Source organism: Hippoglossus stenolepis, chromosome 4, assembly GCF_022539355.2.
Source record: "Hippoglossus stenolepis isolate QCI-W04-F060 chromosome 4, HSTE1.2, whole genome shotgun sequence".
NCBI classification, from domain to species: Eukaryota; Metazoa; Chordata; class Actinopteri; order Pleuronectiformes; family Pleuronectidae; genus Hippoglossus; species Hippoglossus stenolepis.
In genome coordinates, this window is record NC_061486.1 from 6,800,506 (window position 1) to 6,824,483 (window position 23,978).

At 44.2% G+C, this 23,978-nt stretch overlaps 1 protein-coding gene across 6 annotated transcripts in view; it reads left to right on the plus strand.

Moving 5' to 3' along the window:
• The window catches only part of robo2 (roundabout, axon guidance receptor, homolog 2 (Drosophila)), a 259,592-nt gene extending 237,424 nt beyond the window's left edge, over positions 1–22,168 (plus strand). For 5 of the 6 annotated variants that reach the window (XM_035154976.2, XM_035154979.2, XM_035154978.2 and 2 more), the window contains 10 exons: positions 2,212–2,339; positions 3,208–3,480; positions 4,476–4,601; positions 8,728–8,887; positions 10,519–10,782; positions 11,798–12,012; positions 16,573–16,731; positions 16,861–17,127; positions 18,416–18,610; positions 19,064–22,168. In XM_035154976.2, coding sequence (XP_035010867.1) covers positions 2,212–2,339; positions 3,208–3,480; positions 4,476–4,601; positions 8,728–8,887; positions 10,519–10,782; positions 11,798–12,012; positions 16,573–16,731; positions 16,861–17,127; positions 18,416–18,610; positions 19,064–19,065 — 1,789 coding nt within the window. In that variant the 3' untranslated portion in view covers positions 19,066–22,168. The remainder of the gene's footprint in view (positions 1–2,211; positions 2,340–3,207; positions 3,481–4,475; positions 4,602–8,727; positions 8,888–10,518; positions 10,783–11,797; positions 12,013–16,572; positions 16,732–16,860; positions 17,128–18,415; positions 18,611–19,063) is intronic. The other variant, XM_035154983.2, reaches the window with a different exon arrangement.
• The last annotated feature ends 1,810 nt before the right edge of the window (positions 22,169–23,978 follow it).

A 23,978-nucleotide genomic window follows, 5' to 3' on the forward strand; every position in this document is an offset into this window, starting at 1 on the left:
CTGAGGCTGTATTTATGGTTTCCTACCCATCACAAGGAACTGAAACGTCTAAGAGGAAGCGCTCCAAATCAAATTTTATCTGCCAAGGTTGCTATCCATCCAAGCTAGGTGTCTACTTTTCATTAGACATATGACCCAGTGTCCACCTCCCGCCCGTTCCCCCATTCCAGCACCATCTCACACACACACACACACACACACACACACACACACACACACACACACACACACACACACACACACACACACACACACACATATATCCCCAGAAGGAATCAGTCTTATTCTAATTATCCCTGAGCAGGAATTCTGCTGTGTGATGAATGCAAGGACGATGCAGCCATTTCCACTGTCAGCTCCTTGTCTTTCAAATGGTCTTTCTGTAGTGGGGCTGGGGGGAGGACTTGCTGGAGCACACAGGGGCAAGTGAGAGCGGCGATAAGACAAGGTCATGGTCTTTTATTTTAGACCGTGTACGTTTGTGGTGCAGCCTTGCTGGAGTCTGCAAGAGAGACAGTGTCCTCTCTTTTTGATCTGCTTTTGGGCTGACAGATGCTGAGCGCACAGGAGTGGTGCAGGAGGGATAAAAAGAGGAGATGGAGGTGTATGTTGGGGGGGGTGATAAAGGGAAAAAAGGGTTAGGGAAAGATGGTATGGCGAGAGAGAGGGAGAGAGAGAGAGAGAATGATGGCAGTTTGGAAACATTGCAGCCAGAAACAGAGGGAGAAGGATGGGGAGAGATGTATTACCCTATAAAAGTGCATGTGTCTGATGCACAGCCATCAATTTGAATGACTTGTCTCCCCCGAGGGCCTGTTTTGGCATTCAGGAACCACAGCGAGGGTTCTTAGCTTGCCAGGGCTGCAGTTCATTTGGACTCCCCCCGCTGTAGAAGCTCTTCTCATTTCGAACCTGTGGCTGAGGGAGAAACTGACTGCAGCGCGCCCATTACCTGCCCTTGTCCTCGGGGCTTGACTCTGTCCCAGTCCCTCGGAGCCAACACATCACCCCAGTGGAGCTGAGACGAAAAGCCCCATCAGGCAGCCAGACTGCTAACTACTGTGTTACACAGTCTTTCAGAATGCACCAGTCTGTCTGTAGTCTGCTACATACAGCACTGCCGGGCACTGACAGCGGGGTGTGCTGTGTTTCTGAGAAGGCGGTGCCATCCGCTTCATTGCACGTGCTGCTTGTCTGACCGTTGCAGGGTTTAATTTATCTGAGAAAATGTCTGTGGGTCTTTTGTCTGTTTGTATCCTTCCTCCGCTTCGCAAACTAGTGGTTATACATATTTTAATTGATTTCAATGCTAGGTAATTAAAAACAAGTGGAGTATGATTCATCAATTGAACATAAACAACAGCATTTAACTCAACTCCATCTGTATTTCCCATGGTAACGAGCCTCAGACGTGATTGTACAGTAAAGTGGCCCTAATGGCCTCCCAGCAGTCACCCATGACAGGTTAAAGTCTTAATGGCTGCTTTTTATGGACCTCACCCCCTCAGGAGGGACGCAACACCTGTTCAATGGAGCTGCCCTCACCCATATGCAGGCATCCCACAAGTGGGTCGGGGGCATCACGGTGGGGCGACGGCTGAGGTTTGACGTCTCATCAAATAAGATTGAGACTGTCTGGACATCACCACAAGGGGTTGATGGGAAAACACAGCAGAATGCCCCAGATATTAACGAATGAGGGAACGTATGCATGTGGGTGTGGACGTGCATTGCTGCACATGTGTGCACAGAGCGAATGTATGCATTAGTGTCTCCACGGTGTGCTTTTGCATTAATAACTCTGGGAATGTGACAAAGACACAGCAGGAGAAACACAGAGATAAAGGGCTGCGTGTGCCTGAAGGAATTCCAACTCTGTGAGAAAAGAAATGTATCCATACAGTTCTTACCCGTATCTCAGATGTGTTTCATTAGCTTCAGAGGCTTATGGCAAGCTTATCTCACACAAACACACATTCCTGTGCACAACTAACATTGAAACATATGTTTGATATTTCTTTGTCTTCATATTGCCTCTCTGCTGATTGCTGTCATGTTTTTCATCTTTTATTTCTAAATCCGGTAACATAATGCCAAATTCAACCATGCATAATAAGGAATAAGGGATGTTGTTAGTGCAATAAACTCTGATAGTAGTGTCATTTCACAGGCTGTGTTTAATCCTGTGTTTTATCTTGTGTTTCTGCTCAGCCGGCCGGGACTGTTGACTGCCGGTGACCCCGGCTACCCCTGGTTAGCGGACTCCTGGCCAGCCACCAGCCTGCCTGTCAACAGCGGCTCTGGGGGACCCAATGACCTGAGTAACTTTGGGCGAGGAGGTAAGTGCCCTGGTGCCGTCCCAGGCGGTTTGTGAAAAGACTGACAGAGATAAAAGATGATGACCTGCTTTCCTTTCTGTTCTACCACGAGCTCCTGTTGTTCATCATGTACATATATGCATGCGAGATGGATACCTAGAGTATATGCGTATTGCATGCATGTTTGGATATACATTTATATATCACATAGGGGACAGCTAGAGCATTAACATTGGGGGCCTCCACTGTCACCAGGCTGAGTAATGGCAAATAGTCCGGCTTGGTGTCATAGCCCATACCTCAGAGCAAGAGAATGCGAGGGGAGAGACAGGAAGAGGAGCAGGGGGTGGATGGGTGTTTGAAAGGATGGTGTTGAGCAGCCAGTCGTGAAGGACAGGCGCAGCTTGACTGGCGCAGATGCGGACACTTCCGCCATGGCTCTACATCATCTCCCCTTCACTGGGCATGCAAACCAGGCACTACGGAGAGAGTCTGCTCGCTCTCTCCCTCCCTTCCTCTGTCATCGCACACACATGCAGAGCAGCAGCATTGTCCCTGATGTATACAAACAGAGAAGGGAGGGGAGTGAGATATCCACACATGTGGAGGGGAACAGGGCTCCGTGAAATACATAAATAATGGGGATGTTTTCTTTCAATGAGATTTAGCTGTTAAGTGCTGTTTCTTAAGATGTTCGCGGACCTGAAAGCACCAGGACGCAGACTGTAATTTCATAAGTGTCAAGGAGCCTTTGCCGGACATGCACTTGGATAGTCCTGTTCTGTCTATCTGCCATAAAAACAAAAAGCTTTTGATTAAGTACTGAAGGGATAAAGGTGAAATGAAATGGCAGCTTTCTTATTTTTCCCCCCCTCCTTTGTCTTTGCAGATATCCCCAATGGTCAAGGGGATAAGACGGGCACCATGCTCTCTGATGGAGCCATCTACAGCAGCATAGACTTCACCACCAAAGCCAACTACAACAGCGCTGGCCAAACATCCCAGGCCACGCCCTATGCCACCACTCAGATTCTCCACTCCAGCAGCATCCACGAGCTGGCTGTGGACCTGCCCGAGGCCCAGTGGAAGGCCTCGCTCCAGGCCAAGCAGGAGATGGCCAACCTGGGCTACTCCCTGCCCGACAAGAATTCCTGCAACAACAGTAAGTTATACTGAGAACGCGAGCGTGCCAGTGTGAGGTTTTTCGGGGACATTGGTTCCCTCGTGTGTGGGAGGTTTAGCAAGTTTTATACGATTGTGAGTCAGCTATAGAGTCATTATTGTCGTCCGGTGACATCAAAAACAAAGCCGTTTAACCACGTTCTCACACTACAAAGTTTACGGTTGAAAAAAACATGGTCATTTGGTATTTAAACTTTTCTACCCAAAGACTCTGAAGCCTTTTTAACCCGGCTGCGGTGGTGGGAGGCTTCCTTAAAAAGACTCATTTCTCCTCCAGCAGACATCAACTTGGTCACTCTCCAAGGTTGAATAAACATATTTTGAAGGAGAAGTACAGTTTAGTCATCCATCCCTTTTTTCTTGCTGGGTTTTCACGATATTACCGCTCCTCCCTGGGTTTCAGAGTAATTGCCAATCTGTTTTAACTTTGAGTAATATTTTGGAAAAGGATCCAAATTAATTACAGAGAATTAATTATGGGACTTTTAAAGCAGACCGGAGCTTCACACTTAAGGTGTGATGAGCATTCCTTGACTGTATTCTGATACATATTTATGATCACATTTTCTAAAGTCTAAAATTGATTATTTATGGTTTTTACATAGTCCCCACTCCTAATGCAATGGATCTTTAAGAACTAATTTTCTAAATCTTCCTGGCATCATTTTCAGAAATATGATCCCAAATTATTTGGTATGATTCTCTCTCTAGAAGGTACATATATTGAATTAAAATCTCTAGCATTCACTCATTTATCAATTTTTTTAGATCAATGACAAATTATGTATGTCCAGCAAATGTTCAGTCTGTTGCCTACAAATCCCACGAAGTGTTGAATCAGTCCAGCCTGTTAAATGTGTGACTCCTGAATATATCCTGCTTGCTTGATGCTCTAACTGCATGTTTGCATGTGCTTGTGCTAAGAGCCAATCACCTGACGCCACTGTGGTTTTTGCCCTTTAACCCCCACTGTAGCCCTCCTTTTCATTCCTGACTACCGATTGGCCGATGGATTGTCTAATAGAATACCACACAACCAATCACAAGATTTCAGCACCACCAGCTCTCACAACAGCTCAGAGCGAAGCGGCAGTCTCTCAGGTGGGTTTAAGTCAAAGTGAACTGGGAAACTCTCTGGGGCTCTGCCGCTTGACTTTATGATTGATGGGTGTCTTAATTGCTTCATTGATCAGTTATCTGCATGTACAAACCTGACATCTAAGATTTGTTTCTTCACCTCGTCCCTTTCCTTCACCAGAGATGCTTTTCTCACTCAGCTCCCCCTGCTCACAGTGCAATACATCTGAATGCTATGTGGTTATTTTTCAACTAATATGGGTTACTGAGTATATAGGCGATCACTGTATTTAGTGATGTTGTGATATGGGAGCTGGACATCAGTTACTGGAGCATAAAGAAGCAGGACTTTTAAATAAGAGCGAGTAGAATAGTGCTACGAGCTCCTGACAGAATATTGCTGCAAGTGCTAATCCTGGGTTTCTGCCATCACTGCCGCTCTTTGTTAAGGCTTTGTCTCTCACTGTGCGACTGAGAAGACGGGAATTGGGGCAGAGGGAGTCTTTCAGACAGAGTGGACTATATACACACACACGCGCCATTAGAGATGCTTGGCTGGGTAAAGTGGCAAAAATACCTCCCTTTTTCCCTCTTCTACTAATGGTCACCGACTACACTAAAACCTATGTTCAGAGAATTACAATGTCATTTATAGGACAAGGCAGCCCTCTGCCTGCCTCCCCTCTACTCTCCTCTTTTATCTAGTTACAAGCCACTGCCTTAACTGGTCTCTAATTCAGTGCTCCGGCACACAGTCAGCTGGAGAGAGAGATGTGAAGTGGCCGTGCCTCACAGGCAGATCCTTCCCATAAGGAAATCTCTAACTGGGCTCAACACATGCTGTATTTTGATTCATGGATTGAAAAGAAACATGGAAAAAACTAATGTGCTTTAAAATAACTGCTTTTAAGAAGCAGAAACAGTTTCCTGGTTATTGTCAATAAACAGATATGAGAGTGGGATTAATCTTGCTTCCAGTATGTGGATATTCTCAGTTTTCTTAAAGAATTATTTTTGGTTTATTCATTTTCACTTATACTCAGACATGGTCTCCTATAGTAAAATGTATAGTGTATAACATACAGGCTTCTACAACCTCATAACTTCTTTTAAGGAATTACTCAGCCAGTGATGGTAAGAGATAAATATCTACATGAGATTGAAATAACCATCCATTATTTATACCTCTCCTGTTGAGGGTGGACGGGGGGCTGGAGCCGATCCAAGCTGACATCAGGCAAAAGGTAGCCCAGAGTGAAATAATAATTCAAATATGTATTAATAACGCCATAAAAGTGAATGGATTAACATAGGCTATGATATTCTTCTCTATAAAGAATAAGGGATGAGCATCAAACTGAGTTTCTGACTATATATCTTCTATATAATACAGTGCGTGTTATATACAGTGATGGAAATTTGAATCAGCACAAGCTGAGCTTTGATTCAGACCTCAGCCAAAGTAAACTCACCATTTGAAAGGGGGGAAAAGTAGAAGTTGCAGTGTCTTGCGCTCCCTCCGAGGAGATGGAAAGAATAATGAATGTCAGGTCTGAAGGAGGGGAGCGGGATGAAAAGGAACTGAAATAGAGCGGCTTTTATAGCAGCGTGGATCTCCACTGGGGGCATGGAGCTGCTCATTAAAACCTTTCATAGTGTAAGGGAGAAGATGTAGCTGGTGTTTTCTCTGTTTTCTGTGTCTGTTCGAGACCCCGAAGACTCCCCGTTCCCCTCCACTCTCACTTATCTGTCTGTGAGGCTGCAAAGTCCACGATCATGTGGTGAAGTCCGTGGTTTGTGTGTGTGAACTGTCCTGCACCTCCTGTATGTGTTGCATCTCACCTCATCGTGTAACTTGTTTTTTGGAAATTAAGATGAAACATGATGATAGATGACTACCCGTTGATTCGTCCTCTTTTTTAAATATGTAAGTTACTGGCTGCATATTCCAAGTCTCTGCTCTGTGGCTTCCCCCTCAGCACTGACGCACCCAATGAAAACAAAGCAAGCTCAAGGCTTTGCAGCCCTACAGTTATAGGCTGGGGCCGCCCAAACCTTGGGTATAAATACCCAAAGCTGAATCTATATTTAGTGCGAGTTCCCCTTTGAAGAGAGGCCCAGTTTTGTCATAGGGGATGGCTTCGCTGTGTAATTCCTGTATAGCTCCTAGCCACAGCCTCTCTCTCTCTGTATTTTTCATATTTGGGGTGAGCTGTTATAATTCCAGTGCCAGTCCAGCCTTCCCTAGAAGAGGCTCATTTACAATATTGATGGCCGGTCTTGTGTGGAGAGACTAAGGATGATTGAACAATCACGTCAGCTCACCATTTATTGGGAAAAGTCAAGCGTCGCCCAGAGGTACAATTAGGAAACCCAATTACTTTCAGACTATACCTACACTGGTGCCGCCTGCCTTGGGCTTACAGTTGTTTCTTTTATCACTTCCATTCTTTATTAATCTCATTTCGACTCCTCTTGTATCTCCCCCTGCCTGAGATTTCCCTCTCTCTCCTCCGTGCTCATCTTAGAAGTACTTTTGTTTTTCTTGCTGGGAATAGATTTTTTCAAATGTAATATGATGAGAATTATCTGAACTTGAAACATACAGTGTTCATGACTTCTCTGCCATCTGGCCTCCGTGAAAAATCAATGGACATGTACCTCATTGCTCCTGTAAGTTTCTTTTGATGACAGTGATGTACTTTTGTATACTGCGCCTGAGTCAAGTCCGTTTATCAAATTACATCTCAGTGCATCACGTTACATTGCACAAGATGCAATATTGGCAGCGTTTTTGTGGCGCTGGGGGAAGTGATTACAGGCCTTTGGCAGGGAAGCCTAACCAGCAGATGACAGATACAAATGTGTTCAGCAGAGTTTCCCAATGATGGCTTTCGCTCGTCTGTGTGGCCGCTGACGTCAGCTTGAGGTATTTTCTGGATTGAGATGTGAGGTGTTTCAGCCACAAATGTATTTATATATATATATATGCAAACGCTATGTATCCTTACTTTACCCATATGCACAGAGGAAGAACGACATAATGCATATATAGAAAAAATAATTATAACTTTGCGCTCAGAACAATTTGTGTGGTATAGGGTTGCCGACTTTGAAATAATGTACTAGTCCAGTGTTTAACCTTAATGTGCAAATCCAACAATTTTATGGATGGTGAGAGTTGGCTGCTGTTACATCTACTTACGATTCTCAGTAAATTCTTAGAAGTACATTATATAAAATAAGAGATATTGCAATATTCTTTTCATGATAAATAAATTGCCAAATAGATCAGAACAAAGGACACTGAGGCTCTAAAATGTTGTTAAAGTTACTGTTAATATGCTTTTAAATCTAAACCGAGTTTGAGTTTATTTTGCTCCGGTGTGTCTTCAGGAAATTACGAATACTATATATTCCTCTTAAGTTGAAAACGGATTACGGCCTGAAGCCAAATGTGTTTTAAAGAGGAAAAAAAAGGTTTCTTCCACAGTGACCAAATCGTATAAAACCCAGTATTGACCTGGCTGGCAGATTTATAAAGATGGATGGGACAGGGGAGAATCGGGTGTTGGAGGGATATGAGTGGAAATGGATGGGGTTAGCAGCGCTCTGGTGTAATAAAAGAAATGAAAGTAGTAATAGACTCTCAGTGAATTCCATTAGGGACACACTGACACTACACAAGCCATTCATTATGATGATGCTGTGAAGTGAGATATTTCATTGTGGAGCCCAAAGCCTGGTGTGAAAAGGGGACACTGAGGAATGGGTGGAGCACAAAGGTCCGCCTCAACTGCGTTTACTGCCGCTCTCTCCTGTTTCTATGGAGATTTGAGGCTTTTCAGCCAATCAATCAATAGAGGCACGCTTTTCATCAGGAAACCTTGAACTTTTCTGTGGAAACACTGTGACAGGCCAGGAGCCCATAAAACCCTGTGTTTGAAATTGTGTATGACTTTCTGAGAGTATGTTGAAATTGAGTCCAAATGGATCCGTAAGTAAGGTGTTTGGACTAAATTGAGTTTCTTTAGAATACACATTTACACATCTAGTGTTTTTTTTTTTGTTTGAACCCACTGTTATATTCGTCTTTTACAATTTATGTTTCAATGACTGTTTCTCTCAAATACATCCTTTCCTTTTGTAGGCGGTAAGGGAGGAAAGAAGAAGAAAACCAAGGCTGGCTCCAAACCCACCAAAGCCAACGGCTCGAGCTGGGCCAATGTTCCCCTGCCCCCTCCCCCTATACACCCGCTTCCTGGCACTGAGATGGACCATTATCCCAATGAGCACCATGAGGGAGGAGGGTAGGTCTACTAGTGATGAGTTCTGATACACATGTGAACCGATAAATGTGATTTAAACAGTCACAATTATACAAGTGACTGAAGATATATATTCGTTTTAGTTATTCATCATGGTCTGATATTGAAACCTGGGACGTTGCATAGCCTGAAATTGAATGAAGGGGCCGTGTTAAATGATTTTATTATTAACAATATAAATTATTTTATAGACATTTTGCATATTTTGTTTTCAGATAAACTTGTACATAAACGAATGAGGGCAAATGAGAAGTGAAAACATAACATGAAGCAGTAATGATTAGATTTCTGCGCCGTTATTGCGCATTTCCTCTGAGGACGAGGAGAATGTAGTGTTTTTCTCTCTGGAATGAAAAAGACAATGCTTGCCAACGTGCACAACACTACACTTTGTTGTGTGTAATAACAGGGTTCAGCTCTGTTTTCTCTGCTGCTAATTACTGTACTACTGTACATCTGGAGAAGAGTGAAGGATCAACGTGTTTGTTTGTGTGTTTGCGTGTAGCCACATACACACAAACACATCCTCACTTACACACTCTTTCGCGGAAAAACTCATATACAGATGGCTGCAGATCAAACTATTTGCTAATCCTGTCTTCAGTCTATGGGATGACTTCCTGACTGGAAAATAAATGGGGAAAAAAAGCCATGTTGGAGCAGACTCCTGCTGCTGCTAGCGTGTAGACACACAGATGGTTTCAGATAAGTCTATCTGCTGAATTCCACAATTGCAGTTGCATTGTTTCATAGAGAGAAAAGTGTCAGACAGAGAGGAGGATTTACACCAACACGGTTTTATCCACCAACTGAGATTGAAATAGACAGTAAGCTATCAGAGTGCGTATATACATGTTTGAATGTGCTTCCTTACTTTGTCTACTATACAGACTATTTACATGACTTTTTCAAGAACAGCCAAGATCCCACTAGTAGCAGCAGCTTATTCAAGTGCCGTCATGTGTCTTTGGTCCAGCAGCTACCGTGTCCTCTTCTGTCCCATTTCCAATCTGGGAGAGTCATCTGCTTTAATAGTCTATCTGGCAAATGAAGAGTCCAGTGCACTGTAAATCTGCGGCTGCTCTTAATGGCACCAGATTAAAACAGTTAATGTCCTAGGGAGTGTGCGGTGACAAATTCTTTTAATGAACATTTTCTTTATGGCCAGTATTATCTCAGCATGTATAAGCACGGCTATGAGGAAGTGAAGCCTGATTAGCTCTGCAATCCCACTCAGGACACTCGTATAACAAATTCTTGAAAAGGTTGGACAAGGTCACAAAGATCTGTTAATGTGTAAAAATCCCTCTTAAAATATTAATGTTTCTATGTCCATTATTTTTTTTATTTCCAACTTCCTTCAGTTACATTTGGAGACCTTGATAATATCACACATCTTATTGTTGTTTGGTTTCTGTATTACTGCTGCTCGCATTTTAACTAAAACCAACTGTACGTCTCACATCACGTAGATGATTCTTTTATTAACTTTCAAAGCTCAGCGTGGGCTGTATAAAATATTTGTATAAAGGTAATGGATCAGGCTGATTGCTCACACAATTTCACACATTGACTGTGAGAATGTGTGCAGTAAACATCTCTTCTCACCCCAGGTATGAGAGTGACGGTTGGGGCCCCCCCATGCCCGTGCAGACCTATCTTCATCAGGGCCTGGAGGACGAGCTGGAGGAGGAGGAGGAGAGGGTCCCCACCCCACCCATCCGAGGAGTCGCCTCCTCCCCGGCTGCTGTGTCCTTCGGGCAGCAGTCCACGGCCACTCTCACCCCTTCTCCTCGGGACGAGATGCAGCCCATGCTCCAGGCCCATCTGGACGAGCTGACCAGAGTTTACCAACTGGACATGGCAAAACAGACATGGTAAAGACTGTGATGTTAAAAGAAGGTGGACCGATTGTGTCTATCTATCAATCAATCTGTGCATCCATCCATCAGTCCCTCTGTGCTGAAGGATTTATTGTCATGGTTGATAATAAATGCATTGCTGTCATTTTAAAATGCTTACTGTACATTCCGCCCTGTGTGTATTGCTGCCTGGATTTATTTGGGCCCTGCAGTGTGTCAGCTGTGTGTCAGCTGTGTGTCAGCTGTGTGTGCAGTGGAGATATAAACCCATTTATCATACCATTTTAATGGGCCCGTGCTACCACTTAGGTGGCTGCTGTGTTTTACTCACTCTAAGAGAAACAATTTCCCAACCAGTTGTTTACTCCTCTTACACCTATACGGCGAATTTCCATTGTTGTTGCGCTCATGCAAGTCAGATGAAGACCATTCTTCATTCTGTCGGGACCGCAGCATCCCGAATTATGGCATTCATTCATAACAGTGAAGCGGTGCTGGTGGTGGTGGTGGTGGTGGTGGTGGTGGTGGGGGGGGTTTGTGAGGAAGGGTTGTCATGTTACCCAGTAATGACTATGTTGGTTAGAGAGCATCTCTGACAACACCAGAGGCCCGGTAATTACAACCAATTCCCACTGCAAACTGCGCCAGAGACGCTGCACTCTCCGAACAAACGTGGCTGTCAGCAGAGTCGGCCGCCGCAAGAGGTGACTGCCATGTGTCGACAGGCCGGGGGAGCGTGTCTTTGTGCCATCTACAGCAGCAATTAACAGGTCATTGTGTTAGCATGTTCGTAAGTGGCGCTGAAGAAGAAGTGGAATTTTGTAGATTTATTCAGCACTTCACGTGTGAAAGCCGTCTCTAAAATGAGCTCTACATCGCCACGTACACCCTCGTATATATGTACCTCACCTTCCGGCATCATAACTACTGAATAACCCCCGTATTCTCTATATTCAACTCCCCTGCACATGCCTTGATGTGTACTGAGTGCACACCAGCAGGATAACATGTTCTCTCGTTCTCTTCCCAGGCACATGCAGGGAAGCTCCCTTCCTCCTCAGGCTCCCGCTCCTCCAGTGGGCTACGTGTCGAGCACAATGGTTTCTGACCAGGAGACTGACCTGCCAGATGAGGAGGAGGAGGAAGAGGAGGAGGAGGAGGATGAAGGCTACGGAGCCAGGCATCCCCGCGGGATTGAGCACACACCGGGGTCGAGCATGGACAACCTGGACAGCTCTTTAACAGGTAAGGTGTACTGGATAATGAATTGTGACTATTGCGATGTGGTTTATTACTATTATTGTTATTACCTTTTTATCAGTGTTACACATTTTTGATCAAATACAAATTAATTCTAATCACTTCGACTGTTTCTATTGTTGTTTATACAGTAAATGGACAGTTGTTCATGACATGTTTTCCATGAGACTGCTACATATTAATTTCCGATGCCTACATGCCTACTGAGTGCCCCTCAATCAGTTTTTTAAAGCCCTTTTGGGAGACTCTGGAGAATTATAATTATCATTCCACCAAAAAAAGAGATAAGAAAGTCCATGAATTTTAAACAGGATAGTGAGCGGGAAATTAAGAGGAGGGAGAAGCAAAGCAAGCAGGGGAGAGTGAGTGTGATTGAACCAGAGGCACCCCCATCCTCCTGAGGAGATTTGAAATAAATTTCACGTGCGGCATATAGAGGCCCCATTTCCATTTTTACAACTCACTGAAAACTTTTACAGCCGTCTGTCAGGTGGGGGGGGGGGGACACATGAAGGGCACGGCAGCAGCAGAGCCGGGGCTCTGGTGCTGCTGTTCCCTCACACTGACCAGGCCACACTGTCCATCTGTTTACTGGAGGTTAGCGGTGGCTGTAAAAATGTGTGACATGTGGCCATCATGTATTTTAGGGACAGGTTTTGATACAAAGTACTGGTGAAGTGTATTCCAGTGAGTATCTGTCAGCTCTTCCATCAGTGGCTGTGAGTACTGAGAAATACAAATCTGTAACGGGGAAATGTATGTGTGGAAAGAAAGTGAGGAGACAGTAAGGCTGAAGGTGGAGGGAGTTGAGAACACAACTGGTTGGCGGTGCTTCTTCTAGGTCTTCCCTGTCAGCAGCAGACCTAAAAAGTAGTTTTCCATGGGATGATGGAACAGCGGTTTGGGTAGCGCTGACACATACTACTGCTGATGTATTTAGAGGAATATAAAGCAGCAGCTGGGCCCTAATCTACTGCATCTCTCCGCCACTGTATTACTCTGAAGACAGCACTATTTCTTCTTATCTCCCTGAAAGTCTGCCTCGCACCCCATCGTTTGACAACACAGACACGGTCCCAGCTCCGGGGCGAGCAGCAGGAAGAGAGGGGGGATAGGGGGAACCCGGGGAGATTTATTGCAGCCACCATTTTGTAGACTGTACAAATAGGGGAGGGTTGGAGTGAGACTCCTGTCAAGCCCTGCTCGATAGATTTGTCATTGTTTTAATAATATGGAAATAGGTCTGTTTTCGTAATGTTACACCAAAGGCCGGTAAATCAAACATTTTCACCGATGCTCCAGAAAACAGAAGCAGCTTCGTCCTCTGGGGCCATTTTTCCTCACAGATCGTCTGCACAGGCCGACGGGAAATTATACAACAGACTTTTTTTGCAGATAAATGTAAATGCTGATATTGGTGGGTGCTGCACTCTGACCTGAGTCAGAGATGAAGGGAGCAGGTCGGTGATACCCGGCTCCCTGCGTAGGAGGTGCTGGTCATGTAAAGCTGAGATGTGGTGGCAGGGAAGCTGTTACAGCGACAATGGGCTGAAAGCGGAGCTGTTCTGGGCGATTACTCTCCCATAAAGCCGTACCAGGTTTGTGAGGAGCGGGGTCACGTCTCCTGGCGGCAGGTAGAGACGCCTGCTCATCACAGGGAATGATTCTCCTGCTTAATGACATGCAGATTAGGGTTTCCGTCCCTATAAATCAGTTTTAGTGGCAGCAGGGACCTGAGCTGAGGTTTTTACTGCCCCCCAACCATCTCCCGTTTACTGGCCTTGCTCTGTCAGTGTGTGGAGCACGTCAGGGACCAGCCTGGGGTTTTTAGAAAACACGGTTTGGCCCATTGCTGAGGTTCAAGACATGATGAACTGACTATCAGGGGCTGAACCTAGGTCTGGAGCATCTGGAGAAAAATCACATTTCTGTGGCAAAAAAGAAAAATGGATTGTATTTTTATCAAATTAGAATCCAATGATCAGCGTTTGATGGACTCTCATTCTGAGCATAGAAGTGCTCCAGAGGTTCAGCAGCAGAAAGTGGCAGGTAGTACGACAGAAAAGTCATTCTGTGATGTGATTTGCTGAGGCAGTGTTCCTTAGCTGAGCCGGAGGAGTTGGAAGCTTCAGTGCTTTGGCTCACACGGCCCATACTTCATTATCTGCTCTATTCTTTGTGGGAGGATTGGACCCAGTGGAATTGCTGTCTTTCTTTCTTGAAGAAAAAAAAAAAAAGAATTTCAAAGAAAATTGCCAGACTAGATGGAGGGCTCAAGGTAGTTACAGCCGTGGAGTTCAGTTAGTGCAGTGAAAATGGATTGTGTAAGGAGCTTTTCTACCTTATGTAATCTTATATTTTATAGAAGGTTCCAATAATCTGAGAGTATTTCACTGCATTAGGTGTGAAAATCTGTTGCAACTTCAGCTGTTGAAGGTGCAACTGCCTGGAGTCACTTCAAGTGACTGAGTACCCGCCTCTCTGAAACATGCGATTGAAGCGGAAGAGATTCACAGATGGAAAATTGGAAAAAAAAACTCTTTGAAAGGGACGTCCGAGTGTATCTCAAAAAAGAAACCACACGTTCCATGTCAGAGTTTAAATGTTGTTTTTCCAAGAGGTGGAAGAGTGTCGTCTGAGAGCAAACTCTGCAGCTGAGTGTCTGGTTGTGTTCATTTGAATCCCTTTATATCACACTCACCTTTTAATTAATCCTGCTGCTAACTTTTTGTCCCGATCGCTCTGTCTCAACAACCTATACCCCCCCCCTGTTCTCTGTTACACCAGCCTGTTGTATCACATCACTCCTGTGTGTGTGTGTGGTGTGTGTGTGTGTGTGTGTGTGTGTGTGTGTGTGTGTGTGTGTGTGTGTGTGTGTGTGTGTGTGTGTGTGTGTGAGTGAGCGGAGCACTTGGGTTCATGCCACTTCAGCAAAGTCTGCCAAACCAGTCCCACTGAAAGCTGTCACATTAGCCGACTGTTCTGTGTTTTTGCTTTGCTAAAGTGCCATATTTTTATTGGCAGGCTGATAGTTTTATATTTGAAGTGCTGGCCTGGCCTTTTTTTTTTGTGTTGGTGGAAAAAAAATCAAATAAATCAGAGCATGAAGAAATAATTACAGTAGCGCAGATATACAAGCCAACGGTCAAAAGTTGTACAATATATATACTTCTCCCTCATGTGTGTTCTGTCAGCCCCATCAAAGAGCGGATTATGTTTGTGTTCTAATATAAAGTTGATTCAATCTTCCATTTTCACCATCTTTGAAGTAGCATGTGAGCAGAGGTCTGTGTAACTACAGCAGCTTGTAAGTGACACACCTTAATGAACCTTTCAGTCAGTGGTGGCTGTGCATTTGAAACAGCAATAAAACAAACTCCACCAGGTGTTGGAGTCAATACACTGTTCTGTGAGAAGCTTCATCTGTGTCACCTGAGGCTGTTGTCGAGCTCACACGGCTCCGCACAGGTGTGCTCATTGTTCTCAATAAAAAAGAGGAGTCAGTTGATTTGCTGCTGCTTCCCTTGTAAACTCTGGTGTGTGTTTATTTACGTTATGTTGTGGGTGGGTGTGTGTGTGTGTGTGTGTGTACTCATGCAATATATGTTTTGCATGTGGTTGTAATAGATGAATAAGGGCAGGCCAGAACAGAGTGAGTGCACAAAACTACCCACCTGCAAGAAGAGAGAAATGCCCTGCAGCAAATCTGAATTCATTCAAGTCTAGATATTTATCTCATCTCTAACATCTGTAAGATCTATCAAAACTTCCATTCATCTAAATCACAGCACAGGTGTAATTATCATATAATTTATCCACTGATGGAAGCATTCTGAAATAACATAATACACAATACAATACAAATCCAAAAAGCCTGTAACCTGTGGTGTTCCCCAGGGTCCATGGTGAATGGGTGGGGCTCAGCCTCGGAGGATGACCGTTATTACTCCAGCCATAGGTCCAGTATGGGCAGTTCATCCGATGGCTCCATCTATACCCACTGCAGCTTTGCCCAGGCCCTAGTGGCCGCTGCAGACAAGGCAGGCTACCGCCTGGAGGGCACTAGCCTCAGCAAGAGAGGTTGGTGTGCGGCGGCCAGCTTCCCACTGCTGGACTGGAACTTCTTCCAGCGGCAGATGATTTGTTCTTTTCTGCTCTAATTGTTCCCCCCTGTCAGACACTGGCTGGTGTTTCCCACATTGTGCTGGCTTGTGATTTCCTCTGCTGCTTGTGGACGCTGTGCCCAGGTTGTGCATGGGACCTGCTGTTTATGGCTAGACTGCGGGTATCTCTCTATCCTTTCCCCTGACTCAGCCCCTGTGCTCTTCTGACTCGGACTCTGACTTTGTTCTTGCTACATTCTTATCGGCTGCTACCAGAGTGCTTTCTCTTTTAATGAAAACCTTCATCTTTGTTTTTCTAAAAGGTTTTTGGATCTTGATTAATAAAATCTTCTCTTTGATGACAGCCTCAGCTCCACTGTGTGTTGGCTCCTTTATGTCTTTATTAACTAGCAGGCTTTGTGGTCCATTATCTTTCTTGCAGGTAAAGGCTTGTCCCACCGGCCCCGGCCCAGCAGTCCATTCTCGACAGATGGCAGCACAGTCGGCACACACAGCTTGGGCCACCAGAGGGCCCCCAGACCCACACGCAAGCCCCGAAGCCAGGGCACAGCACCCCACCGGAGAGAGGCTGCTGCAGACGGTGAGGCAGCGACTGAAAATACATTTGAAATAGTTTATGTGGAAAGTTCTTGAGGTTTTGTGTCGTGTGGACAAAGTTACAATTTCTGAATAACTTATGAATTAATTTGATTTACTTGCATCGACACAGACCTACCTCCTCCACCTGAGCCTCCTCCCAGCCAGGGGCAGAGCCGTACCCAGGGGGCCCGCAGCGCAACCAGCGTGGCGCCCCCTACAGAGCGGAAGGCTTCTTCTCTGGAGCGTCCGCCATTATCAGGACCCCTGTCTGGGCCGGAGGACATGAAGAGCTCCATCGACAGACAGACACGCACTTCTCTGGAACATTATCGCCAGGGTCAAGACAGGCTGGGCTCCGTGGACCGGGCTGAGGATGGACGCAGGGGACAGATAACAGGTACATGTGAAACTAGACTGAAGCCTGCAGCCGTCCAAAACACACATGCTCATTAACCTGTTAACTTGTACGTTAACATGGTTGTAGTTGCGATCGTCTTATGTTTCTCTTGCTGAATCAGCGTTTTAGCATTAGCATGTTAGCATTCTGTGAAGGAGGAAAAGTCTGGAGATCACCAAACGTATTCGTATTCCAACCAAACACTATCAATAATCAAATAATTTGGCTTAAAACTTACCATGGCCAAGGAAATAAAAACCATTCTGCTGAACATTCTAAACAATACAGAAGATCTGAAGTGGACATTTTCTTGTTTAGACTTGAGACTTTATTTGAGTAAAGAGATCATTTGTTTCATTAAAGCAGGACGGCAGAGTTTTTCTGCGGCTGAGCCTTTTGTAGTGAGCCGTTTCTCTCTGAGTTCTTGTGTTGGAGTGAGCTTCCATGCTGCGTTGAGACCAGGCTCCCATGAACAGATTGCACTGTCTGCCACTTGCTCTGGTTTCCAGAATGCCCCCACCCTCAGCCCCCCAGCCTCCCCAATGCCCCTGTAACTGTTGCCAATATTGGCTCGCTCTGCTCCAAGTAAGGCAGGAGGCCCCAGCCACTGAAATGCACTCTAATCGCTTCAGCTTTCATTTTTCACACAAACAGGAGCCACTCTACACCCCATCTGTGTGTTCATGTGAATATGCATGTGCGTTTGTAACCATTAAAGATCTCCATGCTGTGCACCCTGTTCTCTCTGAGCCAGGACTTCCTCGCACAGTTCATCTGAGACTGTGAGACAGAGACAGGTGCCACAATCAGCATCTTTGCTAAAAAACCCATAGGTAAATTCCCATAAGTGTCATATTGCTGACTGATTCACAGTGGCATCTACTGAGGTCGGGGCAGGCTCCATTACAGTCATTAGCAGAGCAGTGGGGAGCAGTTTGATGAGATTTCATGCAATGACGGAGACTGCTGAGGGTCAATGTTATGCTGCCCTGCAGCGGGGGGTGCCTCGGCAGCCAGTGGTCCCTCTGTTATTGTATTTACCCCCTCATAAGGCTGGTAGCTGCAAGGCCATGTGTGAGGCAGAGAGTACTTTCCGTGGCACACCCTGGCTGCGCCTCTTGGCAGCGCCACTCTGCAGATGTCCGGAGGAGAGGGGCTGTCCAAAGTGCTCTTTGTCCCCATGCATCAGATGTTAGATGTTGTTCCGCCACAACAATAAAAGTCACGTGATGTCTTTTCTTTTCAAACTCAAACTGTGCCTTCTGGTCCCTCCTGCGTGTGTTTTCAGAGGAAGGGTGCCTGCCATACAGTAAACCATCGTTCCCCTCCCCTGGTGGGCAGAGCTCCTCCGGCACTGCCTCCTCCAAGGGCTCGACGGGGCCACGGAAGGCCGAGGGTCCACGACAGCCACAACAGTGGACCGCCACAGAGCACGCTGAATTCCTGGGGGCCAACGGACAGGGACAGTACTCGGGGGAGTTATGTGAGTAATTCAGTCATTTGATGTTTTAGAGCACTGTTTTTTATGAGATACTGTCAAAAAGGTCTGAGTACTCTAATCCTCTGATCATATTCTAATCATAATATGACAATAACGATTAATAAACAAGACACAATATGCTAATTAATGCTTTAGAGGTGTTGCTCTTGCTTTGTAGCTGTTTTCTAGTCTTTTAGCTGTTTGCTAATATTTGTTAAACTTGATAAAGTATCATTGTTTAGCTGTAAATGAATCCCGTGCCTTTTCTTTCAGTGTAATGACAGCTATTATAGGCTATTATAAAAATAAATTCCTTGAATTTGGCATATTTTGCCTAAAAGGTTTATTTCTGCTAAGCTAAGTCAATCAGCTCCCTGCTCCAGCTCTGCATTACGCGCACAAATATAAAACTGATATCGTTCTTCTCAACTAATTTTCATGTCATGTTTCTCACAGAGTGATCCGCCCGGGATGTGAACTGGAGGAAACTCAGTCTGTCCACGAAAGAATGACGCCCTCGTTGTTGGGGCAACGAACTTTGTCCTCAGCTGTGAGTTCTCAGAGGGAAGGAGTGCAGCCGAGGGCACGACGGAGAGCAGCAGTGTCACAGAACTGTAAATGTGATGTATAGACACAGACATACTGTACATCTCACTATGTTTTCGTCCTCAAGAAAAATATTTTCCACCTCCTACCTTACTTTGATTTTTCTTTTTGTTAGAAAAAGGCAAGTTTAACAAAAAAAAAAAAGAAAACATATATGAGAACAAATTTTTCTGATAACTGCCCTCGTGAAAGAGGGAATTCTGTTTCCTGTAAATATAACCTGTCACTTGTTGTTGCATTGCTATGCAAGCCTAATTCAGTTTGAGCTTTTTATTTCCATATACAGGAACAGTTGGTTTTATCTGGTTATTTGTATTATATGTGAATTGCGTGGCTGCCGTGCCATAAAAATAATTGTTTTATAATCCATTGTTTGTTAATAGCTACCATTAATTATTATTATCATTATTATTATTATTATTATTAATTATTGTTTTTGCACTGCAATTTTTTGGTGATAAGCACAAAAACATAGCTCCTGCTGACATGAAGAACCGGAAGAATATGTGAAGAGGAGTTTCTGTACTGTAAAGAGAAGAAAATTATATACTAATGTACAGAGAGATATTAAAGAGTAAGGCTTTGCTGACGCACAGCAACAGATAACGTGCCCATTTCCATAGTCTAGACTAATCGGGTGGCAGACACAAGGTTCCTGAGGGTCTGAGGAACAGATACGAGGCTGGAAGAACTATATGCAGACGATACTGTATTTATTACTGATGGTAACCGAGTTGATCATGTAATTCCTAATTTTGCTGTCTGATAATAATTGTTTATCAGAAACATTTAGAGTTCAGTGCTTTGGGGGCGGCCCCCAGGCTTTTTCCGAGAGAATGTTGTGTTCTTTTCTTTTCTTTTTTTTTTTTTGTTAAATGGTCTCCAAGCATTTCAAGTTTTATTTTTTTTTCTCTTGTGATTTACTGCCTAAATAATTTTTTAGCCGCACAAAGTTTACGCTCCTCGTTCGGCATAACGGCGCACTCACCATAAAACAGTCACAGGGAGGGAGGAGCCGCTGGGATCTGTCGCTGTAGCTCAGTCATAGCACTTACAGACAGATTTATGATTCTTCTCAGGCCTTAATAGGTGAACACACATCGCAGGCAGAGGGAGGATTTACTGTGATCAGTATCGATTATACTGCCAGACTTACCTAAAAATATCAGTGGAGCAATATCATTTGTTTACATCTTTTTTACGTTTTGGATTTTTTTTTTGTCTTTAATTTCCATCCATTTTTAATGTTGTTTGCTTTTTAGAGCACTTACCGTTTATTGTTCATTATATGACACTGTACACGGTCGTTTAAAGGAAACAACACATCGACCTGTTCAGTTCAGCTGAGGGCTGTTAAATTCAGACGATCCGTTAAAAGCAGTTAAAGTTCGGTGCCTGAGTTACCAAAACCCGATGATCAGCACAGTCACGTGTCAGTAACTTTGAGGGAGAAATTGGTGTGTGTGTAGGATTGTAGCTTTTGAGTTGGTGTTTGATTCCCCGACGGTGGAGCGATGGCGGAGAAAAGCCTTGTACATTAACGAGCAGGTCGGCTGCTTCATGTCTCCAGTCACAGTGTGGAGCAGAACACTTTCTCTCTCACGCACGTCTGCCCGACTCCTCAACCTCTGATTCTCCAATTTTTTTATCGGTTGTCCTTTTATTGATGAAAAGCTTGTTTCTTCGTATGCCTTCTAAAGACTCAGAAACTCTGATTACAACAACGTTTTTAATATTACTGTTTCAGGATTTTTGTGGTTCGATGACTGTTTGTTTTTTGTCTTTTTTTGTACTGCTAATGTTGATAAACCGGGGGGTGGAAACTAAAGGCCGTCAGATGCTGTTGTACTGTTGTTGTCATGCCATCGTCATTTTATATCCTCCGCCCAGTGGCCAGTGTTCTGGAAATGAGGTGCAAAGAGTATCTCAGGTTATTTTACATTCTGGTGGTGTTTATGTATGTGTATATATGTGTATATATCCATATACATCTCCACTTGATTATGCCATTCCATTGTCATTGACAGAAACGTCCCTCTCACGTCTGATTCTTTCATCCCCTCTTTTTCTTTCCTGCTGTGGATTTTGATTCTGAGTATAATGTGCTGGCTCAGCCACCTAAAGACAAGATGTCAGTTAAAGAACATACCAAATTAAGATTGATATTTCTAATGTCTAATGCGTTTTAGTGTCTCTTTAATACTCATTGTTTTCTTTTGAATCACAGTGTCGTTTTGTATTTATTAAAATGATAATAAAAAGTATATTGTGAAAATATGCATAAAGATTCGTGGGATATAAAATGTGTTTTTTTTTTTGTTCCTTGTAAAGTTTTTGCTGTCAGAGCCGAGCAGCGAGGAGATGATCGGCACGCTGGGCTCGGAGCACGGTGAGGTGCCGGCTCAGTGGTCGTCTGAGTCACTCTTCGTCCTGCATGTTCACCACACTGCTCCTCTCATGTCAAAACTAAAGAAACTAAAAACCTTTCTGAACACATGAGCCAAAAACTATGGCTCACAATTTGCTTGTCAAGACAATTGAGGAAAAAAAGGTCTTTTTTGGAAGGATGAAAGTACTTTGGCTTTCCCTCTCTTTTCATTTTCTCAATATCGTTGGTTCTTTGTAGCCTATCTGTGTGTTGCCTTTTTGCTATAAAACAAGATTAAAAATGACAAAAAGATCAAGTTGTTGGGTGAAGTCTTTCTGTACAGTACGGGGGTGAGGCGACACCTCAGTCCGACGCCATTTCTACAGTACAGTACATTCTGCCTTCTTTTCTTTTTCTGTAAACCACCTTCTTTATTCACTTGCATGTCCTTGTCCAAGAAGAGAGTGGATCAAGAAAATAAAAACTTTTACAGTCTCATCCCCATGTCCTGTAAGATAAATCCATGTTCCTTTATTTCCTTGTACCTGGATCAATATCAAATAAAATATTTTTGAAAAATGAAAAAATGCCTGAAATGATTTGTATCTGATAGAAATGTTCTGCTGCAGCGTAATTAACAGATCCAATCCATTGAGTGTAAATAAAGATGGACGACGTGTCTCTTAAACAAATGGAGTGATGAGAACTGAAAATGACATCAACCATCTTCAAGAAATAAAATTATTTAACGTGTGCTTTGACGTTCTATTTTGGTCTCTGCCCAATTCACTAACCTGGAGAAGGTGGGATTATGACTCATACTGCAGATGGCCACCAGTGTTATGTCTTACACATTTCCAAAAGTTATCTAAACTGAAAGTAAAAGTAAATATAAGGAATCACATTTACCTGTAACTGAAGTGTTTGCAGCCTACTATGTTATAGCTACAATGAAATCTGGCAAGTTTGCCTGTTTCTCCGAAAACATGACCCCTCTCGTCTTTATAGTGTCTGACTCTGCAAAAACGTGTGCAGCTATTTTGTGATGTGTGTGTTTGTGTGTACATCTGCACTAAAGACGTGTAGCTGACTGTGTGTGTGTGTGTGTGTGTGTTGGTAAAAGAGCTCCTGACTCAGCTGTGCTTTTCATGTCAAACCGAGTCCGTACCTTGATCCTTGCAGAGGAGCAGCATCAAACACAAACTTAAATCTGCTAAATCACTCTCACACTTTCAAGCTTCCTCCCGTGAAGCTCAAAGGGGAAAATGACTCATGGAAGAAATTATGCAAAACTGTTTAAAATAAGAAACAACCGTTGTGATCAGAACTATGAGCAAATGTAAATGAGTTGTTGTTCCTCATCTCCCCACTAAACCATATTATCGTTGTAGGATCAGTCTTTCTACTGATCCCAGTACAGACCACACACGTGTTTCCCCGTTTCCCAGGCGAGCAGTGAAACGTGTGTGTAGCTGCTGTGGTGAATTGTTCAATGAGCAGTGTGATGTGTGAGATGACCTCAGAAAGAACAGTGTTCACCGTCATCTCATTGATTCTGGGCTGGTGGAGGACACGAGGTTCAATCTGCTGGTGTCTGACGATCATCATCATTCGTTTCTTCAGGGAATGTTAACGACGCTGTCCGACCTCCCAAATGATGTGAATGAGGAGAATGAAGAAGAAGAAGAAGTTGTTTCTTCTCTGGTGCCGTTATCCTGACCGCAGAGGGGCTGCGCTCTCCCTGCAGGATTTGGACGTGGTGATGGAAACTCTGCAGCTGGAGCCGTTTCAGCCCCTTCACATGTTCGAGCGCCAGCTCCAGAGGGTAGTCTGCTGTCTGAATGCTACGTGGAACTAATGGGCCTTACGGCGTGGGATGCTCCTGCCTGTGTGTGGTTTGAGGCCAGATGTTTGGTGTAAATGACAAATTCAAGGGTGCAGTTTAGTTTTTTTCTCAGATCAGAGATTAGAGTTCACTTCACGATCCTGCACATTCAGACAGTAAAACACTGGTGTTTTGTGTTTGGAGATGGCAACGTTGTTATTTTGAAACGAGAAAATCATTGTTGTTTGGTCCAATATTACACTGACATCGTTATAGCATCATCTCTCCCCTCACAGGTTTAATCATAATGCTCAAAATATACACTGGAACCATGATATCACATCCCTTTGTGGGGTTTGATCTTGATCTCAAGGTCAAAGCACCAGGTGGAGACTCAACCATTTGGACAAGGTGGCATCTGCCCGGCAACAAGAGAGCTCAGTTACTAGTAATGACATAACTATCTCAGGCAATATAATGTTTATGTATAAAATCACGTTTCAATTTGCAATTGACATCCTGCTGCAGTGATTCCTTACAGCTCTGAAAGTGATAATTTAATCGATCTCTCT